This window comes from Scyliorhinus canicula, chromosome 1 (assembly GCF_902713615.1).
Source record: "Scyliorhinus canicula chromosome 1, sScyCan1.1, whole genome shotgun sequence".
NCBI classification, from domain to species: domain Eukaryota; kingdom Metazoa; phylum Chordata; class Chondrichthyes; order Carcharhiniformes; family Scyliorhinidae; genus Scyliorhinus; species Scyliorhinus canicula.
The window spans coordinates 262,117,488-262,138,494 of record NC_052146.1 but is presented as its reverse complement, the minus strand read 5'-3'; the positions used below and the strand labels follow the sequence as shown (position 1 = coordinate 262,138,494).

General features: G+C 46.3%; 1 protein-coding gene across 3 annotated transcripts in view; it reads left to right on the top strand.

Annotated features, from left to right (window-relative positions):
- Positions 1-21,007, top strand: part of utp25 (UTP25 small subunit processor component) — a 57,577-nt gene that overhangs the window by 7,557 nt on the left and 29,013 nt on the right. For all 3 annotated transcript variants that reach the window (XM_038812337.1, XM_038812328.1, XM_038812319.1), the window contains exons 5-6: positions 4,216-4,301; positions 4,932-5,342. In XM_038812337.1, the coding sequence (XP_038668265.1) occupies positions 4,216-4,301; positions 4,932-5,342 (497 nt within the window). The remainder of the gene's footprint in view (positions 1-4,215; positions 4,302-4,931; positions 5,343-21,007) is intronic.

The following is a 21,007-nucleotide window of genomic DNA, read 5'->3' as shown; positions in this document are numbered from 1 at the left end:
ATTCATTTTTTCCAATTAAGGGGCAGTTTAGTGTGGCCAATCCACCTACTTTGCACATCTTTGTGTTGTGGGGGTGAAACCCACGCAAACATGGGGAGAATGTGCAAACTCCACACGGACAGTGAAACAGAGCCGGGTCTACAGTTTGACCACGGTAGTAGTATTTTATAGAATCATATCATAGAATTTACAGTGCAGAAGGAGGCCACTCGGCCCATTGAGTCTGCACCGGTTCTTTTAAAGAGCACCCGACCCAAGCCCCCACCCCATCCCCACAGCCCAGTCACCCCACCCAACAATAAGGGCAATTTTAGCATGGCCAATCCACCGAACCACATCTTTGGACTGTGGGAGGAAACCGGAGCACCCGGAGGAAACCCACGCACACACGGGGAGAACGTGCAGACTCCACGCAGACAGTGACCCAAGCCGGGAATCGAACCTGGGACCCTGGAGCGGTGAAGCAATTGTGCTAACTACCATGCTACCATACTGCCCTATTTAGTAGTATTCTACAATGTTAATGTGGATTGAGCAGGCTACTAAGCATGTGGTGACTTGGATACCTACTTTGTAGTTTAGATATCTAATCTGATTTTTAAAAAACATTTTTAGAATATTGTGCAGGCTTTCATTAAAATACATTGAAATTACGAAACCGCTCAACCAGTTTGTATTCGCATTTATTCATCACTTGGGCAGGTAACCCGAACTTGTGAGCCCACTTTTTTCCCTTTTATTCTTCTTTTCCATTACTTATTTGCCTGTTCTTAATGTCGGCATGGTCTCTACTTCCACCGTTCAATCGGTTCATGCTTCCTCAACTTCATAACTGTCTGTATTTTTTTTTAAAAGAGTTCTGCTCTGCACTAATTCTTTGCATTTAATTTTGTCCCTATGTCCACTTATCCTAGATCCTCAGTCACCCTCTCTCACTCCTTCATAACTTTAAATACTTCTGCCAAAACACCTGTTAATCTTTTTGAATGGAAAAGTCAAAGGAGTAGTAATATCCTCTTTTATTCTGGCACCTTGTTATTGGCATGAAGGGCTAATGTACTGATTCTGTGGATAGAAGAAAACAGGAAATTCAGGTACAGTCTTTTTCAATAAGAATCTGATTGGATTAAATACCTTGCAATGGAAACCTGGAAGATCAGATGCAGAGAGATCTGGATGAATTGTTCGGCATAGTAGCTGAAATTAAATTGATATTGACAAGGGCATAGTGAAATAATTCGCTGTCACTAAGAGATAATTGAAACTGCCTATATAGTGTGGCAGTGAATAGTAAAGCAAATAGAGTGTTACATTGTAAAATATGTTAAAATTACAGAACATCCTGACAGTGCATTTGATGATTCCCCACTTGGGGTAATGTTTATAGTTCTGCTTTCCAGATGACAAAAAATTGTCATGGCACAGAAATAGGTGTAACATTGAGCTACCTGTTCAATCTGTGACACCTGAATTAATTTGTGGAGGTGATGCAGATCGTCACTGATGCGTGATAAAGTTGTGGAAAGCAAGATTGTATTGCGGTTCTCCTGTGTAGTAACAAACATCAGTGGTGGACTTCCGGTAACAGCGGGCGGGAGGCAGCCGCACGTTGGAGGGCTCCTGCTCGGTTACAGAATTTTTGGGGTTATGACACCCGGTCCCGGGGGCAACGGAGGCTGAAAATGTTGTAGGAAGGCACAGTGAGGAGAAATGTCCAAGTTTGGGGGAAAATGGCTGTGAAAAAGGGAGTTAAAAGTCTGCTGGTGAGTGGAAAAGTTAGCGCAGGAACTGTAAGGAAAGCGGAGGCTGGGGTACCAGGGGAGGCCGCATTGCTCACGGCAGAAGAAATGACCAAGGTGATGGCCGGGGAACTTGAAAAACAGTTCACAAAGCACATGGAAGTGATGAAGAAGGAGATGGGGGCGGTATTGAAAGTGCTGGCGGAGGAGGCGATTGCCCGGGTGAGGGCAGCGGTATCGAGCGCAGCGGCGGAGGTGTGGGAGCAAGGTGAGACATTGAAGGAAGTGGAAGAGGCATTATTGCAGCACAGTGATCAACTCACCTCGATGGGGAAGGAGCTGTGGAGGGTGATACAGACCAACAAGGGTCTGCGAGCCAAAATGGAATACCTGGAAAACAGATCCAGGCGGCAAAATCTGAGAATCGTGGGACTGCCCGAAGGGGTGGAAAGCCCGAGGCCGATGGAGTATTTTGCCATGATGTTGGCAGAGCTCTTGGGGGAGGGGGACGATCCCTCTCGATATGAACTGGATCGGGTTTATAGGTCGTGGAAGCCTACACCAAAGGCGAGTGAGCCGCCAAGGGTAGTGACTGTTTGTTTCCGCAGGTACAGCATGAAGGCGAAGGCCCTGTGCTGGGCAAAGCAGAAGCGGGTGGTGCAGTGGGCTGGAGCTGGTATACGCATATACCAGGACTTTACAGTGGAGTTGGCGAGGAGGTCAGCGGCCTTCAGTCGGGTGAAGAAGGCACTGTACAACAGCAAGGTGCAGTGCGGCACAGTATATCCAGCTAAGTTGAGGGTGACCTACAAGTCCAAGGACTTTTATTTTGGGATGGTGGAGGGGTTTGCGAAGGCAGGACTGTGGCACAATTGAGAATGGGACTGAGAGCTGGTCTCGTACTGATGTAGCCTCACGTAACTTTATTTTTTCACGGCATGTTGGTGTATATACTAAATGAGTCTACGCTGTATATTTAGACAAGGGAAGAGTTGGGACTTTCATTTGCAATGGTGGTTCTTTGGGGCTTGGGTGTGTATGCTGGGGTTGTGTGTTAAAGGGGATTTCTTTGCTTCTCTGGGAGCGGGCAAATGGTATGGAGACCCGGGCGGGGACCTCCACACTGGCCGGTTTAAGCCGGCCAGTGAACGGGTGTGAGGTGGGAGGAGGAGTTGCGGCAATCGGAGCCTGGCAGAACAGGTTTCGATGAGTCTAGTCTGGGTGAAAAGTTGGGGGAAAGAACAGAGTCTGGGGGGAGGAGCTTACAAGAGGAAGTGGAGGGGAGGAATCTGTGGGGGGGGGTCTACAATTCATGAGTGTCATTCACAGTACACTTTCGGGGATTGGATGGCTTTGAATATTAAGGGGGGGGGGTTGGGGGGATGGACTATATATGTCACCATGGTGACCACAGGCGATTCCGGATTCCGTTTTTCTTGGGAGGTTTTGTTTTATTTGCCGGGGACAATCCCGCCCCCGCCGTGTCCCGAAATCTCTGCCACCAAAGATTCAGCGGGGGTGGGAATCGCGCCGCACTGGTCAGCGGGCCCCCCTATCGGCGATTCTCCGGCCCGCGATGCCCGAAGTCCAGCCACTGTCAACCCTCTCCTGCCGGCGTGGATCAAACCACCTACCTTACCGATGGGAGCAGGTGGTGCGGGCGGGCTCCAGGGTCCTGGTGGGCGGGCAGGGGGCGATCTGGCCCCGGGGGGTGCCCCCACGGTGGCCTGGCCCGTGATCGGGGCCCAACGATCGGTGGGCGGGCCTCTGCCGTGGGAGCACTCTTCCTTCCGCCTTCGCCATGGTCTTTACCATGGCTGAGGCGGAAGTGACCCCCTCCCCAGCGCATGCGCGGGGATGACGTCAACAGCCGCTGACGCTCCGGCGCATGCGCGGACTTCCGCCGGCCGGTGAAGTCCCTTCGGCCCCGGCTGGCGTGGCGCCAAAGGCCTTGCCGGCGGGACGGGAACCACTCCGGCGTGGGCCTAGCCCCTCAAGGTGAGGGCTTGGCCCCTAAAGGTGCAGAGACTTCCGCACCTTTGGGGTAGTCCGACGCCGGAGTGGTTCACGCTGGGACCCCCCGTCCCGCCGGGTAGGGGATAATCCCGGCCCATAACTCCATTCTCGCAAGGACCTGCCGAAAGCACCCCATACTCTACTCTACCCTAGCCCCTCCCCTCCCCACTGACGATTAATTCTCCGTGCAGAAGTCAATGAATGGCTGCCGCCTCCGGGGGAACCCCGATAGTGAACCTCTCAAGGCGAACCTAACTTTCTCTAGACTGAGAAAGCTCGCCATGTCCGATAGCCATATTTCGGTCATCGGGGGCCTTGAGTCCCTCCATGCCAACAGTATTCGTCGGCGGGCTACCAGAGAAGCAAAGGCCAAGACTTCGGCCTCCTTCTTCTTGAATCCCGGCTGGAAATCTCAAGTATTGAACATCGAAGTTTAAAGCAAAACCATATTTTCTTTCAGATCCATTTAAGCAACATATGAATACAGAACTAGAGGATGATGATGTGAAAACTGTAACAGAGGTTAAAAGTACAATGCAGTCCAAGGTAATTCTCTAATGATTCTAATAAAAATTTGAATTCTGAGGAAGTTGAAATGGTTCATTTCCATCAGCTTTTTTTTTTGGTGAATGGCTTATCGTTATTCTCCAGTTGCTAAAAATGTTTGATTGAGAAAATGAGTTGGTATAAATTAAGCATATCTGCAGACTTCATGTTAAAGAGGCAGCTATTGTGCAGATTCTAATTTGTATAACCCATCTCTAGCTACTCATACTGCTGTCAATATCTGCTATTTGCTGCAAAGATAAATTTAAATTTGTAGCTCTTTGACTCAGATGATATTTAAACTGTTAGCATAGTGATGGAGGTATACACCCTGAATTAGTTTAGTCAAATAAATAACTAGCTCCCAATCACTGGTGTTCACTGGTCATGTTCTATAATGCTTTTATAAAATGGCAATATATTTTTGCATTCGGTGATTGTGCACTTAATTTTAATTACAAGATCAGGATTTAAATCGGCCATGTACAATAGTTTGAAAACTTGCTAGCAATTGGACTGAAATTTTGTACTAAATTCTTTTTGTGTAGTGATTTTGTTTAAGCAACTATGAGGTTTTCAAACAGGCTCTTTTCAAGCTAATATCTTGTTCATTTTTTGTCTTTTTACTAGTGGAATACTCTTGGGCAGCTAGTATGGTCGAGCCATCTTCCAAAATACACTCTTACCAAAGAGTTGTCAGTTGAATGTGTGAAAAATCTTCATCTTCATAAACCTCTAGAAACAACATGGCCCAAGATTAATGGCCAACTCCTTTCAATAGAAGATCAGCTTAATCAGCAAGAATTTTTCACACCACTTCAACAAGGACTGTTCAATATAATAAATGGTTACAAGGACTTGTATTATCCAGAAAGAACAGCTATTCGAAATGGGGAGGAAGTTCGCCGTGCCTATTGCTTACATGTAATAAATCATGTGTTGAAAGCAAATTCACAGGTGCTGAATAACAATGCCAAGTGCCGAGATCAAAAGGCAGAAGTAGATGATGACTTGAGGGACCAGGGACTTACAAGGCCTAAGGTAAGGAGCATTACCATGTGACAACTGAAAGTACTAGTAATAGCACGTGGCATATTTGCACTTAATGCTGGTGTTAATTTGAACTTTCACTAAATGCAAATATTGGTGGAGTTAGTCGACATGCAGTATGTTGCCATGGGCAACCAATAATGTTTTGTGGCACTCCAGTCAGGCTGCCTATAATCTAGCCTACTTCATGCCCAACGTGATCAGAGATGGATATGTAGGCAGGAAAAAACTAGCACGCTTTAAGCCCTGTGTTCAAAGTTCATTGGCATGATAGAGGGGTTGGCTAAGGGTATTCATGAAATAGACTAAAAGCTATGGCAGTAAATAAACAGGGGCTGGTTTAGCTCACTGGGCTAAATCACTGGCTTTTAAAGCAAACCAAGCAGGTCAGCAGCATGGTTCGATTCCCGTACCAGCCTCCCCGGACAGGTGCCGGAATGTGGCGACTAGGGGCTTTTCACAGTAACTTCATTGAAGCCTACTCGTGACAATAAGCGATTTTCATTTTCATTTCATTTTCAAACACTGCAAAATGATTCACAATGTTCAACAAAAATGGATTTGTTGTAATCAAATCAGTGAGAAAGATCTGTCAGTAGCTTATTAAATGAGGAGGCTTGCAATGTTGTAACAAAATAGTAGCCTGTGGATTGGGAGAGTTTTAGAAACCAGTAAAGAGAATCTGTCATAACCCCCATGAGGACCACAGGGAAACCGTTGTCCATCCCCCGTCGGACTCATGGAGTACGAACTTCCCAGGTAGGGCAGAGGTCATCCAGCTGGAGCTCTAAACCTACATATACAGCCGGCTCAAGCAGAGCCCAGAGCGGTTTGTCATCCCAACAGGGACTGGATTGGGAAAGAGTTACTGCCATGGGCAGACTATTGTGCATAGTTAAATAAACCCTTGTTCCATGACCACTGGCTTCCTCAAGTTACTAAACTGGTGACAAGGACAAAGGAGATTCTGGACTCGCTTGTGGAACCACATCGCTACCCCTGATGATTACTATCCTAGAATGTTTGGACATTAGTTCAGGGCGCCACAGTTCGGTAAACTAGAAGCCGTTGATGCAGGTCTGGGAGATCAAACTGAGGTATACAAGATGATGAAAGGTAAGGATAAAGTATACATGGAGCGGATGCTTCCTCTTGTGGGGCATGCTAGAACGAGATGTCATGGTCTTAAGTTACGAGGTAGCAAATTTAAAACCGAGTTGAGGAGAAACAACTTCTCCAAAAGGTTGTGAATCTGTGGAATTTGCTGCCCCAGAGTGCGGTGGAGGCAGGGACAATGAGTAAATTTAAGGAGGGGTCAGACAGATATTTAATTGGTAATGGGTTGAAGGGTTATGGAGAACGGGAAGGTCTGTAGAATTAAGGCCACAATTAGATCAACGGTGATCGAATGGTGGAACAGGCTCCATGGGCCAAATGACCTAATTCTGCTACTATATCTTATGAACTTATGGAAGACTGGATCTCGTATGCTAAACACATGAGGTGGCACTTCGAGACTAACGGTATTTTGGGAGAAGACCATCAGAAAGTCACCCTCCTATTGCCTGCGGGGCCCCGACCGTTGGAATTATAAACTCTCACTTGGCTGCTCCAGATTCCAATCGTTTGACGAGCTGGTCATGTTGGTAACGGAACATTACGACCCTAAACCTTCCATTATTATGCAGCAGTATAGTTTTAATATGGCAATGTGGTCTCCAGGTGAATTGGCTGCTGACTTCTTGACCCGTCTTAGGTGACTGGCAGAGCCTTGCGGGTTTGGGCTGCCCCTCTCTGAAATGTTGAGGGATCGGCTGGTTTGTGGTATAAACAACACAGCCACTCAGAGGAAGCTGCTGCTGGAGACCACCTTAGATTTAAAAAGAGACATTGAGCTGTCACTGTCCCGTGAGCATGCAGAGAAAGGACCTGCAGGGGTCTATGGATTACGGTGTCCATAGTTTGGCCCGACCTGTGTTTTGAACACCCACTGCATCACGGGGCAATGCCGGTTAGGCCAGATCACCTCCCAAAGGGCAACCCCAGAGGCAATTTCGCAACCAGGCCAAGCACACCGGAGCCAACTGTGGGATATATCCTCTGAGAATGAGGGGGAATGTTTTTTGAAAATTCATTGGAGTATCATAAGAACATAAGAACTAGGAGCAGGAGTAGGCCATCTGGCCCCTCGAGCCTGCTCCGCCATTCAATGAGATCATGGCTGATCTTTTGTGGACTCAGCTCCACTTTCCGGCCCGAACACCATAACCCTTAATCCCTTTATTCTTCAAAAAACTATCTATCTTTACCTTAAAAACATGTAATGAAGGAGCCTCAACTGCTTCACTGGGCAAGGAATTCCATAGATTCACAACCCTTTGGGTGAAGAAGTTCCTCCTAAACTCAGTCCTAAATCTACTTCCCCTTATTTTGAGGCTATGTCCCCTAGTTCTGCTGTCACCCGCCAGTGGAAACAACCTGCCCGCATCTATCCTATCTATTCCCTTCATAATTTTTAATATTTCTATAAGATCCCCCCTCATCCTTCTAAATTCCAACGAGTACAGTCCCAGTCTACTCAACCTCTCCTCATAATCCAACCCCTTCAGCTCTGGGATTAACCTAGTGAATCTCCTCTGCACCCCCTCCAGCGCCAGTACGTCCTTTCTCAAGTAAGGAGACCAAAACTGAACACAATACTCCAGGTGTGGCCGCACTAACACCTTATACAATTGCAACATAACCTCCCTAGTCTTAAACTCCATCCCTCTAGCAATGAAGGACAAAATTCCATTTTCCTTCTTAATCACCTGTTGCACTTGTAAACCAACCTTCTGTGACTCATGCACTAGCACACCCAAGTCTCTCTGAACAGCGGCATGCTTTAATATTTTATCGTTTAAATAATAATCCCGTTTGCTGTTGTTCCTACCAAAATGGATAACCTCACATTTGTCAACATTGTATTCCATCTGCCAGACCCTAGCCCATTCACTTAACCTATCCAAATCCCTCTGCAGACTTCCAGTATCCTCTGCACTTTTCGCTTTACCACTCATCTTAGTATCATCTGCAAACTTGGACACATTGCCCTTGGTCCCCAACTCCAAATCATCTATGTAAATTGTGAACAATTGTGGGCCCAACACGAATCCTTGAGGGACACCACTAGCTACTGACTGCCAACCAGAGAAACACCCATTTATCCCAACTCTTTGCTTTCTATTAATTAACCAATCCTCTATCCATGCTACAACTTTGCCATGTATCTTTACCATGCCATGTATCTCTATCTTATGCAGCAACCTTTTGTGTGGCACCTTGTCAAAGGCTTTCTGGAAATCCAGATATACCACATCCATCGGCTCCCCGTTATCTACTGCACTGGTAATGTCCTCAAAAAATTCCACTAAATTAGTTAGGCATGACCTGCCCTTTACGAACCCATGCTGCGTCTGCCCAATGGGACAATTTCTATCCAGATGCCTCGCAATTTCATCCTTGATGATAGATTCCAGCATCTTCCCTACTACCGAAGTTAAGCTCACTGGCCTATAATTTCCTGCTTTCTGCCTACCTCCTTTTTTAAACAGTGGCGTCACGTTTGCTAATTTCCAATCCACCGGGACTACCCCAGAGTCTAGTGAATTTCGGTAAATTATCACTAGTGCATCTGCAATTTCCCTAGCCATCTCTTTTAGCATTCATCAGGGCCAGGAGACTTGTCTACCTTTAGCCCCATTAGCTTGCCCATCACTCCCTCCTTAGTGATAACAATCCTCTCAAGGTCCTCACCTGTCATAGCCAATCAGTCGCTGGCATGTTATTTGTGTCTTCCACTGTGAAGACCGACCCAAAAAACCTGTTCAGTTCCTCAGCCATTTCCTCATTTCCCATTATTAAAACTCCCTTCTCATCCTCTAAAGGACCAATATTTACCTTAGCCACTCTTTTTTGTCTTATATATTTGTAAAAACTTTTACTGTCTGTTTTTATATTCTGAGCAAGTTTACTCTCATACTTTATCTTACTCTTCTTTATAGCTTTTTTAGTAGCTTTCTGTTGCCCCCTAAAGATTTCCCAGTCCTCTAATCTCCCAGCAATCTTTGCCACTTTATATGCTTTTTCCTTCAATTTGATACTCTCCCTTATTTCCTTAGATATCCACGGTCGATTTTCCCTCTTTCTTCCGTCCTTCCTTTTTGTTGGTATAAACCTTTGCTGAGCACTGTGAAAAATTGCTTGGAAGGTTCTCCACTGTTCCTCAACTGTTCCACCATAAAGTCTTAGCTCCCAGTCTACCTTAGCTAGTTCTTCTCTCATCCCCTTGTAATCTCCTTTGTTTAAACACAAAACACTAGTATTTGATTTTACTTTCTCACCCTCCATCTGTATTTTAAATTCCACCATATTGTGATCGCTCCTTCCGAGAGGATCCCTAACTATGAGATCATGAATCAATCCTGTCTCATTACACAGGACAAGATCTAGGACCGCTTGTTCCCTCGTAGGTTCCATTACATACTGTTCTAGGAAACTATCACGGATACATTCTATAAACTCCTCCTCAAGGTTGCCTTGACCGACCTGGTTAAACCAATCGACATGTAGATTAAAATCCCCCATGATAACTGCTGTACCATTTCTACATGCATCAGTTATTTCGTTGTTTATTGCCTGCCCCACCATATCGTTACTATTTGGTGGCCGATAGACTACTCCTATCAGTGATTTTTTCGCCTTACTATTCTTGATTTCCACCCAAATGGATTCAACCTTATCCTCCATAGCACCGATGTCATCCCTTACTATTGCCCGGATGTCATCCTTAAATAACAGAGCAACACCACCTCCCTTACCATCCACTCTGTCCTTCCGAATAGTTTGATACCCTCGGATATTTAACTCCCAGTCGTGACCACCCTTTAACCATGTTTCAGTAATGGCCACTAAATCATAGTCATTTACGATGATTTTTGCCATCCACTCATTTACTTTATTCCGAATACTACGTGCATTCAGGTAAAGTACACTTATGTTGGTTTTTTTACCTCTGTTTTGAATCTTAACATCTCCAGTTTTATTTCTTTTGTTATTACTGGGCCTATTCACTGAGCTCCCCTCAGTCACTGTACCTTGTACTGTCGCCCTTTTAGATTTTTGACTATGTCTTCTCTGCCTTGCACTTTTCCCCTTCCTTTTGCTTCTGTCCCTGTTTTACTACCTTCCAACTTCCTGCATCGGTTCCCATCCCCCTGCCACATTAGTTTAAACCATCCCCAACAGCTCTAGAAAACACCCCCCCCAGGACATCGGTTCCAGTCCTGCCCAGGTGCAGACAATCCGGTTTGTACTGGTCCCACCTCCCCCAGAACCGGTCCCAATGCCCCAGGAATTTGAATCCCTCCCTCTTGCACCATCTCTCGAGCCACGCATTCATCCTATCTATCCTGACATTCCTACTCTGACTAGCTCGTGGCACTGGTAGCAATCCTAAGATTACTACCTTAGAGGTCCTACTTTTTAGTTTAACTCCTAACTCCCTGAATTCCGCTGGTAGGACCTCGTCCCGTTTTTTACCTATATCGTTGGTGCCTATGTGCACCACGACAGCTGGCTGTTCACCCCCCCCCCCCCCCCCACCCCCCCGAATGTCCTGCAGCCGCTCCGAGACATCCTTGACCCTTGCACCAGGGAGGCAACATACCATCATGGAGTCTCGATTGCGTCCACAGAACCGCCTGTCTATTCCCCTTACGATCGAGTCCCCTATCACTATAGCCCTGCCATTTTTCTTCCTGCCCTGCTGTGCAGCAGAGCCAGCCACGGTGCCATGAACCTGGCTGCTGCTGCCTTCCCCTGGTGAGCCATCTCCCTCAACAGTATCTAAAGCGGTATATCTGTTTTGCAGGGAGATGACCGCAGGGAACACCTGCACTGTCTTCCTACTCTTGCTCTTTCTTTTGGTCACCCATTTTCTATCTCCCTCAGTAACCTTCACCTGCGGTGTGACCAACTCGCTAACCGTGCTATCCACGACCTCCTCAGCATCGCGGATGCTCCAAAGTGGGTCCATCCGCAGCTCCAGAGCCGTCAAGCGGTCTAACAAGAGCTACAACTGAACACACTTCTTGCACGTGAAGGAGCCAGGGACAGTGGACGTGTCCCTGAGCTCCCACATCGCACACGAGGAGCATGACACGGGTCTGGGATCTCCTGCCATGTCTTAAACCCTTGGTAAACTTAAACAACTAGAATTTCAAAATAAGAATAAATAAATTAGACAATGAAAAGAAAAAGAGAGACTACTTACCAGTCACTTACCAGGGTTAAAAAGCACCTCCTCACACTCGGCACCGAATTACCTCACTGCACCAAATTACCAAGTTTCAATCCCCACTCTGGATGAGTCTCCTGGAAAAGTGCTAGCTTTCCAATTCATTTTTTCCAATTAAGGGGCAATTTAGCATGGCCAATCCAGCTAACCTGCACATTTTGGGTTGTGGGGGCGAAACCCATGCAAATATGGGGAGAATGTCCGTGTGGGGTTTGCACAGTGACCCAGAGCCGGGATCGAACCTGTGACCATGGTGCTGTGATGCAGCAGTGCTAACCACTGTGCGCTGTGCTGTCCAATGAGGGGGAAGGTTGTCTACATTGCTAAATGTGAGGTCCGAGGACACATGTTGGCCAGAGCCACCAAATGCGGCTCCCAGAACACCGTCCAAGGCAGCTACCGCGATCATTAGGGCCTTGCACATGTGCCTCACAGAAGAGGAGGACTGTTTGATGCAGCTGAACTGCATCATGGCCCTGAAGGTGGCACTGATCCTGGACACATTATAAGTAAATGGTCATCCTGTGGTGATGGAAATTGACACTGGAACTGCCATCTCCTTTGTGGGCCATCAGACGTTTAGATAATTTAGCGCAGCGATCATGCTGCTGACTTTGGGAAGCACTAAGGCAAGGTTGGTGACCTATACTGGCGAGCCATTGAGCATTGTGGGGATCACAGTTACTCCTGTAACACATGGGCAACAGGCGGTACAACTTCCCTTGGTTGTGGTATGGGCACTAGAGCCCAAATTGTTGGGACATGACTGGTTGCGAGTCCTCCATTTCAACTGGCAACAGGTTTTTCAATGGGCACCAAGAACACCACTAAGCCTGGTTGGGAAGTTCATCGCCAACTTGGCCACCTTATTGGCTTTACTCCACATACTGTTGAAGGACCAGAAGTGATTTTGAGGTGCATCACAAAACAGAGCATTCACTGAGGTAAAAGAGCGTCTTTCATCCATCCAGCTCCGCATTCACTATGATCCAGCTTGGCTGCTAATCCTAACATGCGATGGTTCCACAGATGGGGCGATGGCACGGAATGATCCATCACTTTTGCCTCGAGGACGCTGAGCGGCAATGCGCTCAAATCAAGAATGTGGGCTTGGCAGTAATATTTGGAGTTAAGAAATACCACTAATATGTTTATGGGAGGCCTTTCGCTATTGTTACTGACCCCAAGCCCCTGTTCTGTCTTTTTAGGGAAGTTGAGGGAATACCGCCCTTTGCATCAGCCAGAATTCAGTGTTGGGTGCTTCTACTTGCTGAGTGTGAATATTCCTTTCGACACCATATGGGTACGCAGATTGCCCCGGCCAACATGCTCAGTCATCCAGTATTGCCCATGAGTTCCCCATTCCCACCAATGGTGGGTGTAGTGGTTGCAACTCTAAATTTTATGGATACCTTGCCAGTGGACGGCTGTTCTGGTGCAAGCATGGACGCAGCGGAATCCGAGACTGGCAAAACTGCCACATACTCTTGAGCAGTAAAATGCAGGGGATCCCTCCTGTAGCCTCACAACCTTTGCCCAAAAGCTCTGAGTTCACGTAGTAATTAGGAGTCCCTGCTGAAGGATCTGCACAGTGGTCACCCGAGCACCTTGAAGATGAAGATGCTGCCCGTAGTTATGTCTGGTGGCCTGGCATCGATATGGACATTAAGAGGGTCGTACACAGTTGCTCAGCATGCCAGAGTCATCAGACGCTCCCGCCGGCAACCTCCCTTCATGAAATAAAATGAAAATCGCTTATTGTCACAAGTAGGCTTCAAATGAAGTTACTGTGAAAAGCCCCTAGTCGCCACATTCTGGCGCCTGTCCATGGGAATGGCCATAACGACCGTGAGTGAGACATACTTCGCAAGGTTCTTTCATGGGGTCCATATTCCGCATCATCGTGGATGGCTTGAAGTGTACAAGGTGGCCTCTACAACGTCTGGGACCACGATACGAACTCTGGTGCTCATTCAGTATCCATGCGATCCTTGGTGACGGACAATGGGGCACACTTCATGAGCGAGTATGTTGCCACGTTTGCTTGATAACCGTACCATCCCTCGTCATATGGCCTGATGGAAAGGGCGGTCCAGATTTCCAAAGGGGGCATAAAACAGCTGAAGCCAATAATCTCAAGGCAGAGACAGAAGAAATTACATGGGAAATAAAGAAATGGCAGACGTTGAAAGATGAAAGGGGTGGGGGGAGAAAGTTCTGCCCAGGGAGATTTTATGTTGGCAATCTGTCGCTGTTGGAGACCAGTGTTGGGGCCTTGGCTAATTACAATCTATTTTAATGGCTTACACAAAGATACAGAACAATGTAACTAATTTTGTTGGCGATGCCACTGAGAAGACCCAGTAAAGGGGCCACCGAGAGATAGATTAAATAAGTGGGGAAACAAGGTGGACAGTGGAGTATAATGTAGGGAATTGTGCGATTCATATTGATAGTTGAATAGGCAAACAGAACATTTTTGAAAAGGTACTTGTATATGTTTATGTTCAGCGAGACGTGGATGTACTTGTACAAGGAACACAAGATCAATGAGCAGTTAGGAAGGCAAATTGCATGTTGGTCTTTTATTGCAAATTATGATCCTGGACCAGACCTGGCACGATCTGGTTAGGGACCAATAACGTTTTGTTTAAAGTGGACAAAGTTTGAGATTCAAGACACTTGAGAGAATAAAGTCACACATCCATGGGTTTTGAACAAGCAAACAAACTTTAGGTCATGAAAAATAAAAATATCAATCTTATTCTCTTAACATTTGGGGTTAATATGAGGTACATGTGAATTAACTGGCAAGCTGTGGCCCAACACAGCACCACATAATAAATGGCAGACGCGTTCAAGATAGATTCTACCGATTTCTGAACAGCCCACCCAGGCTGTAATAAATAGAATGTCAATCAAAATCCTTTAAACTCTTTCTCTCTTCAGAAAGATTCCAGTCTTCACCTTTTGAAAATCTCGTTCTGAAATTCTTTCCAAAAGTCGCTCTAACTCTGACAACCCTAGCGACTGCCCACCTCGCAGGGTTTCAAGCTCATAGCCTTAGACTCCATTCCCCTGGATTCCTGAGTCAGTATTCCACCAACTCGGAAACACAACTTCAACTCTTCGCTGCGCCAAGCAGAATACAACTGTTCCAAAGGTGTACCTTCACTCCAGCAGCCCACAACATGAAATCATCAAATTTGGCTGTCTTCTTAGAACTTTAGGGCTTCTCCTTTGCCCAATCTCAGCCCTTTTTCTGCTGGAGCCTCTTTCTCTTGGCTCTGCTCTTTTTCTTTCTCTCGCTGTCCCCTGCATGGGACTCCTATAATCAGAGGCTGAGTAAATTGCGTCTATGTTCTTTGGAGTTTAGAAGAATGGGAGATATTATTGAAAGACAATATTCTGAAGGGGCTTGACAGAATGGAAACTGGTTCGAAGGCAAAAATTGTGGATATTGGAAGTTTGATAGAAGTGTGGTGATTGTAGATCTGAGTAGATGCAATACAACTGAGCAAGCACTAGAGGGAGCAAGGGAGAGCTATAAAATCACAGGGACAGGAAGTGAGGACACACTTCACGGAAGATAGAACTCGTAGCAGGACACAGACACACAGGCAGGCAGCATTTGAGGTAGCTGTAAATTAAGCTCTGAAGAGAGAACAAATTCACAATAAAGCATCTTCTCCACCTTTTGAGACTACGAGCTTTATTAAGACACAAGGAACAACACATGGTACCAGGTTTGGCTTCAGGCGCTTACTACAGGACTACTCAGCTGCAGACACAGAAAGAACAAAATGGCAAGAAACACTCCTACTGGACATTCGACTTGGGAAGACATCGCTTATTCGAGGATGTGGCTTGGAACCCCACCTCAGCTGGACACGACCGGCAATGTAAGAAATGTCTGGAAAATATTTAAACAAATGTTCAATTTTTATATCATAGCTAATGATGTAGCAGCAGCCTCAGACAAAATTAAAATAGCAATGCTCATCGCAGGACATGAAGCTAGGAAAGTATATAATGGATTTAAATACTCAAAAGATGAAGACAGCAACAACTTACAAACAATACTAAACAAATTTGAAGAATACTGTAAGGAATTTGAACAGCACGGTATGCTCAGAGGCCAAACTGCACAGAGACTGAGTGATGCAAAACTCAAACAATCACTAAAAGAACAAGAAATCGCGAGTGAAAAGTACAGATCAAAAATAAGAAATAACTTGAATTTTTCACAAAGCGAAAACGCTGAAATCCAGTACAGATCGAAAAGAAAAGGTAACTTACAACTTTCAGAAATAAAAAACGTTGAAATCCACGATAAAATGGCGTTGGAGCACATTTTACAGTCTCGGGCAGACAAAGAACAAAAATCTGCGCATGCGCAGGAGGCGGAAGCTGCGCATGCGCAGTTACAATCACCCGTTTTGCGTTCTGCATATGCGCAGTTAAAAAAAGTTCTTGTTGCTGATCGTTATGCGCAAGCCGCGCATGCGCAGTCTCAAAACGTTTTGGTCGCGGATCGTTATGCGCATGCTCAGTGGACACAAAACCGCAAAGTAAAGGAAGGCCGATTTGCGCATGCTCAATTGATTCCTACGCATGACGTTACGAGCGTCATGACGTCTGCACATCCGGACCACGCCTACTTAAAGGGAAATGCCTGAAAATTGAAAACAAGATACTTAAAGATGTAAAACCAAATGTTCTTGCCTCAGAACACAGAAAAACGCCTGAACTTCAACCAGCAGTTGAAAATAACTCTCACAACACCCTGGAAAAAGCAGTCTGCACCACCCAAAGTGAAGAGAACAAAAAGAAATCCAAAACAAAAAAAGATTATTTGTTTTTCGAAGATTACTACTCAGACGTGGCTGAGTTATTTGGATATGCTGATCACAGCATCAGCGACACGGTCGCAAAGCTCAACACGAATCTACTCGTGGTAGATGAATCCAACACCATGGTGCCATGGCAGATCGTCGATACATTGGATGACAGCAACACCCAAGACGAAAACGACGCCACACAGAGAGCACAGAAAGACTCCACAGAGAGAGCGATGACAGGCTCCACAGTGAGAGTGATGAAAGACTTCAAAAGGGAAGCAAGCAAACACTCCCTGGCGAACACCATGCATGGACAAGACCATGAAGGTCAACCCGCCATATCTGAGCAACCGCAAGCAGACTATGAAAGTCTACCAAGCTCACGGAAACAAGAAGAAGACAATGTACATCTACCCACTGCATGCGAAAACAGTGACAAGGTGATCACACTCGACATACAGGAGGTACAGGATCACAGCGAGACTGACAGTTCTCAGCTTGTCTGCACAGAAGCACAGAGTAGGGCCACCCAAGAGTCCAGAGAGACCACACCAATAGAAACCATGCAGATTTTGACTCCAGAAGAGGAGCACCAAGAGTCCTGTGAGACCACATCAACAGAAACCATGAAGATTTTGACTCCGGAAGAGGAGCACCAAGAGTCCAGAGAGACCGCGTCAAATGAAATCGTGAAGAATTTGACTCCAGAAGAGGAGCACCAAGAAAGCAAAGACGACAAATCAAATCCACCACAAATGACTGATGTCACCAGCATCAATGCAATATCAGATCAGTCTCACCATTCTCGAGACGAAACGTTCAATGCAACAGATTCCACAAAGGACACTCGCACCAATAACTGTGACAATGACTCAAATTATCCACACGGGACACTCATTGAGCATAACCAGAAAAACAAAAGCCACAAGAAGCACAGCAGAAACGAGAACAACAACAGCAAGAACAAAAGCAACATGAAGCATGATAAGAACAACAAAAATCGCAAGAAGCACTGCAGAAACAAGAACAACAACAGCACCAACAAAAACTACAAGCGCAATGACAAAAACTACAAGAAGAACAACAAAACCAACAAGAAGCATAACAAAGATAGTGACCACAACAAAGACAGAAACGACAAAAACAGCAACAAGAACGGCAACGAAAACAACAAAGATAGGAACGACAGAAACAACAGCAATGAAACAACGACTTGTACAAAATGGTACAACTCTGCACATGAAGGACAATGCCACAGCACACTGCAAAACAATGACAAGACTACAAACATGCCATGGGATGACAACGAATCGCACAAACTCACATCTGCTCCAGAACAAGCAAGCACACCAGCTTTCAAGGCAGATGACATAATAAATCGATACCGCAAGCATAGAAAAAAGTCCATGTCAGTCAACATCAGTGGTTCGACCATGCAAACACCTTGGGATGACGCATTGGTTACTTAAAATAACAAGACCACCGACAACATTCACCACGTCAACAACAACAAAAGAAAAAACTCTGAACAAATTCATCAAGTTTGGACTCATAAATGTTTTTTATTAAGATTGGACTCCTAAATATAAATTGGCTTTGTAAAATATGCAATAGCACCATCACTTGTATAGATACACATATCATAAGTAACTGTTTTGTACAATTTTCTTTAACGATGTACAGAAAATATGTCAAGAAAAAAGGGGGGATGTGGTGATTGTAGATGAGTAGATGCAATACAACTGAGCAAGCACTAGAGGGAGCACGGGAGAGCTATAAAATCACAGGGACAGGAAGTGAGGACACACTTCACAGAAGGTAGAACTCGTAGCAGGACACCGACACATTGGCAGGCAGCATTTGAGGTAGCCGTAAGTTAAGCTCTGAAGAGAGAACAAATTCACAATAAAGCATCTTCTCCACCTTTGAGACTACGAGCTTTATTAAGACACGAGGAACAACACAGAAGAACAAATTGCTGGAAATACTCAGCTGGTCTGCAGTATCTGTGGAGAGAGAAATGCAATTAACATTTTAAGCTCCAGCATCTTTCTTCAGAACTGAAGGAAGATGGAAACTGAGATTGCTTCCCTGGCTGGGCAATCTAGAACTCATGCACAGCCTGAGGGTAAGGGATTGATTATTAGAACTGAGATGAGGAGCACTTGCTTCACTCCAATGATTGTGAACTTTGGAGGGCTGTGGTAAATTCAAGGCTGGGGTAAATAGATTTTTGATCTTGGGGAATTGAAGGGTATGTGTAGTGTGAAGGAAAGCACAGCTGAGGGAGAAGAACAGCCAAGATCTTGTTAAAAGGCAGAGCAGGCACAAGGGGCAATATAGTCGACACCTTCTGTTTCTTGCATTCTTTGCAAATGCCACATGTAATGAAATTAAGGATCCACTGCATCTTGTAGCTAGAGAGCTTGATTAACTCTAGATGCTTAATGCCTGGGGCTATTGGGAAGGCTGACACAAAACTTTCTTGCCTGGCTTTGTAATAGGGCTATTGAGTTTACTTGCTTTCACTGACCTGTTAAAAGGAAGTCTTTTGTGCCTCAACAAATGTAGCATTGCAAGAGCAGCTAGCTGTCCTTCAATCACTGCTGGTACCCGACATCCTGACTCCCATAATGCAGCAGTTGGAGGTACTATAAAAATATCCAAATTGAGTTGTGGCCAACTCATCATTCAGATGAGGTTGCACACTGTGCTGAGATTGTATTTTCAATGCCAGGTTGTTAATGGCTGCGTGTGCTAATATACACATTTTTCCATCAGAAATTATCTTGAGCTTCATTCCTTGAATGTGTCGAGGCCAAGAGTTCTAAAAAGGTGGCAAGAAATAGGTAAATCTGCTAAGTACTGGTATATTTTTGTTTGGCTCCTATGTATCACCAAGTTATAATATCAAATGTTTGGCATTTGGTCATTGAGCTGCCTTAGATGTACTGTATTGGAAAGACATAAAATGGGAAATTTCTTTTGAATAAAACCGCTGCCATTATTAACAAATATTATCCCACCAAACTTTAATAGAAAACACACAAAAATAACTGCGATACTCCTGTTTGACATCTGGGGCGGGATACTCCGACCCCTCGCCGGGTCGAGAATCGCCGGGGGCTGGCGTGAATCCCGCCCCCTCCGTCTCGCGAAGATTCGGCGGGGGCGGGAATCTCGCCGCGCCTGTCGCCCCCCCCACGGGCGATTCTCCGGCCCGCAATGGGCCGAAGTCCCGCCGCTGTCATGCCGGTCCTGCCAGCGGGAATCAAACCACCTACCTTACCGGCGGGAGCAGGAGGCGCAGGCGGGCTCCGGGGTCCTGGGGGAGCGCGGGGCGATCTGGCCCCGGGGGGTGCCCCCACGGTGGCCTGGCCCGCGATCGGGGCCCACCGGCGGGCGGGCCTGTATCGTGGGGGCACTCCTTTCCTTCCGCATTCGCCATATTCTTCACGATGGCGGATGCGGAAGTGACCCCCTCATCTGCGCATGCGCGGGGATGACGTCAGCAGCCGCTGATGCTCCGGCTCGTGCGCGGACGTCCGCCGGCCGGCGAAGTCCCTTCGGCCCCGGCTGGCGTGGCGCCAAAGGCCATTCCAGTCGGCCGGCGGGGCGCCAACCATTCCGGCGCGGGCCTAGCCCCTCGAGGTTAGGGCTTGGCCCCTAAAGGTGCGGAGAAGTCCGCAACTTTGGGGCGGCCCGAAGCTGGAGTGGTTTATGCCACTCCATCCCACCGGGACCCCCCACCCCGCCGGGTTGGGGAGAATCCCGGCCCTGGTTTTGCTGTGTTAAAATATAAATTGTACCATCTACTGCAATCTTTTAATTCTTGTCAGGAACATTGTGTGGAGGAAAAAACGTACTTGTATCCCTCCTAGTAACAGTAATTTAGATGACCTGGGTGAGTCGGGGAAAGCCGAGGGAGGTGAGTCCGTTTAAACAGCAGGCTGGGATCTTCCCATGTAGGTGACCCTTGCCACCAGTGTGTTTTTCACTGGGCATGGGCTGCCCTAGTGGGAATAATTTCCCCTCACTGCCCTCCACTCCTTCAGACAGGCCAGAGGCTTGCCAACATTTAATGGTGGGTTGCTCAAGTGGCGCAGCAAATATCAGCACAATTAAGTCCGTTAGTAATTATTCAAGTGGTCACTTGGACACCCATCATGAAGGCTGTCCTTGAGCCTTGTATATTATATGCCCCCTCACCTCTCTGCTTATCTTCCTGTTTTCCTCCCAGAGATACAGGCGAACAGGGGCTAGTTTGTTGTGTACTGCATGTTCAAATTTCCAAAATGCACTTCCAGCTGGCACAGTTTCACTGGTAGCGCAACTTTGAAAAATATCATATCTTGCCATACCTTAATGGATCAGATCGAAGACCCTCATAATAAACAATAATAATAATACATATTATTGTTTATTGTGAGGGGTTTTCAGGGCTTATAGATTAATTTTTCTAATTACTTGCTGTACCT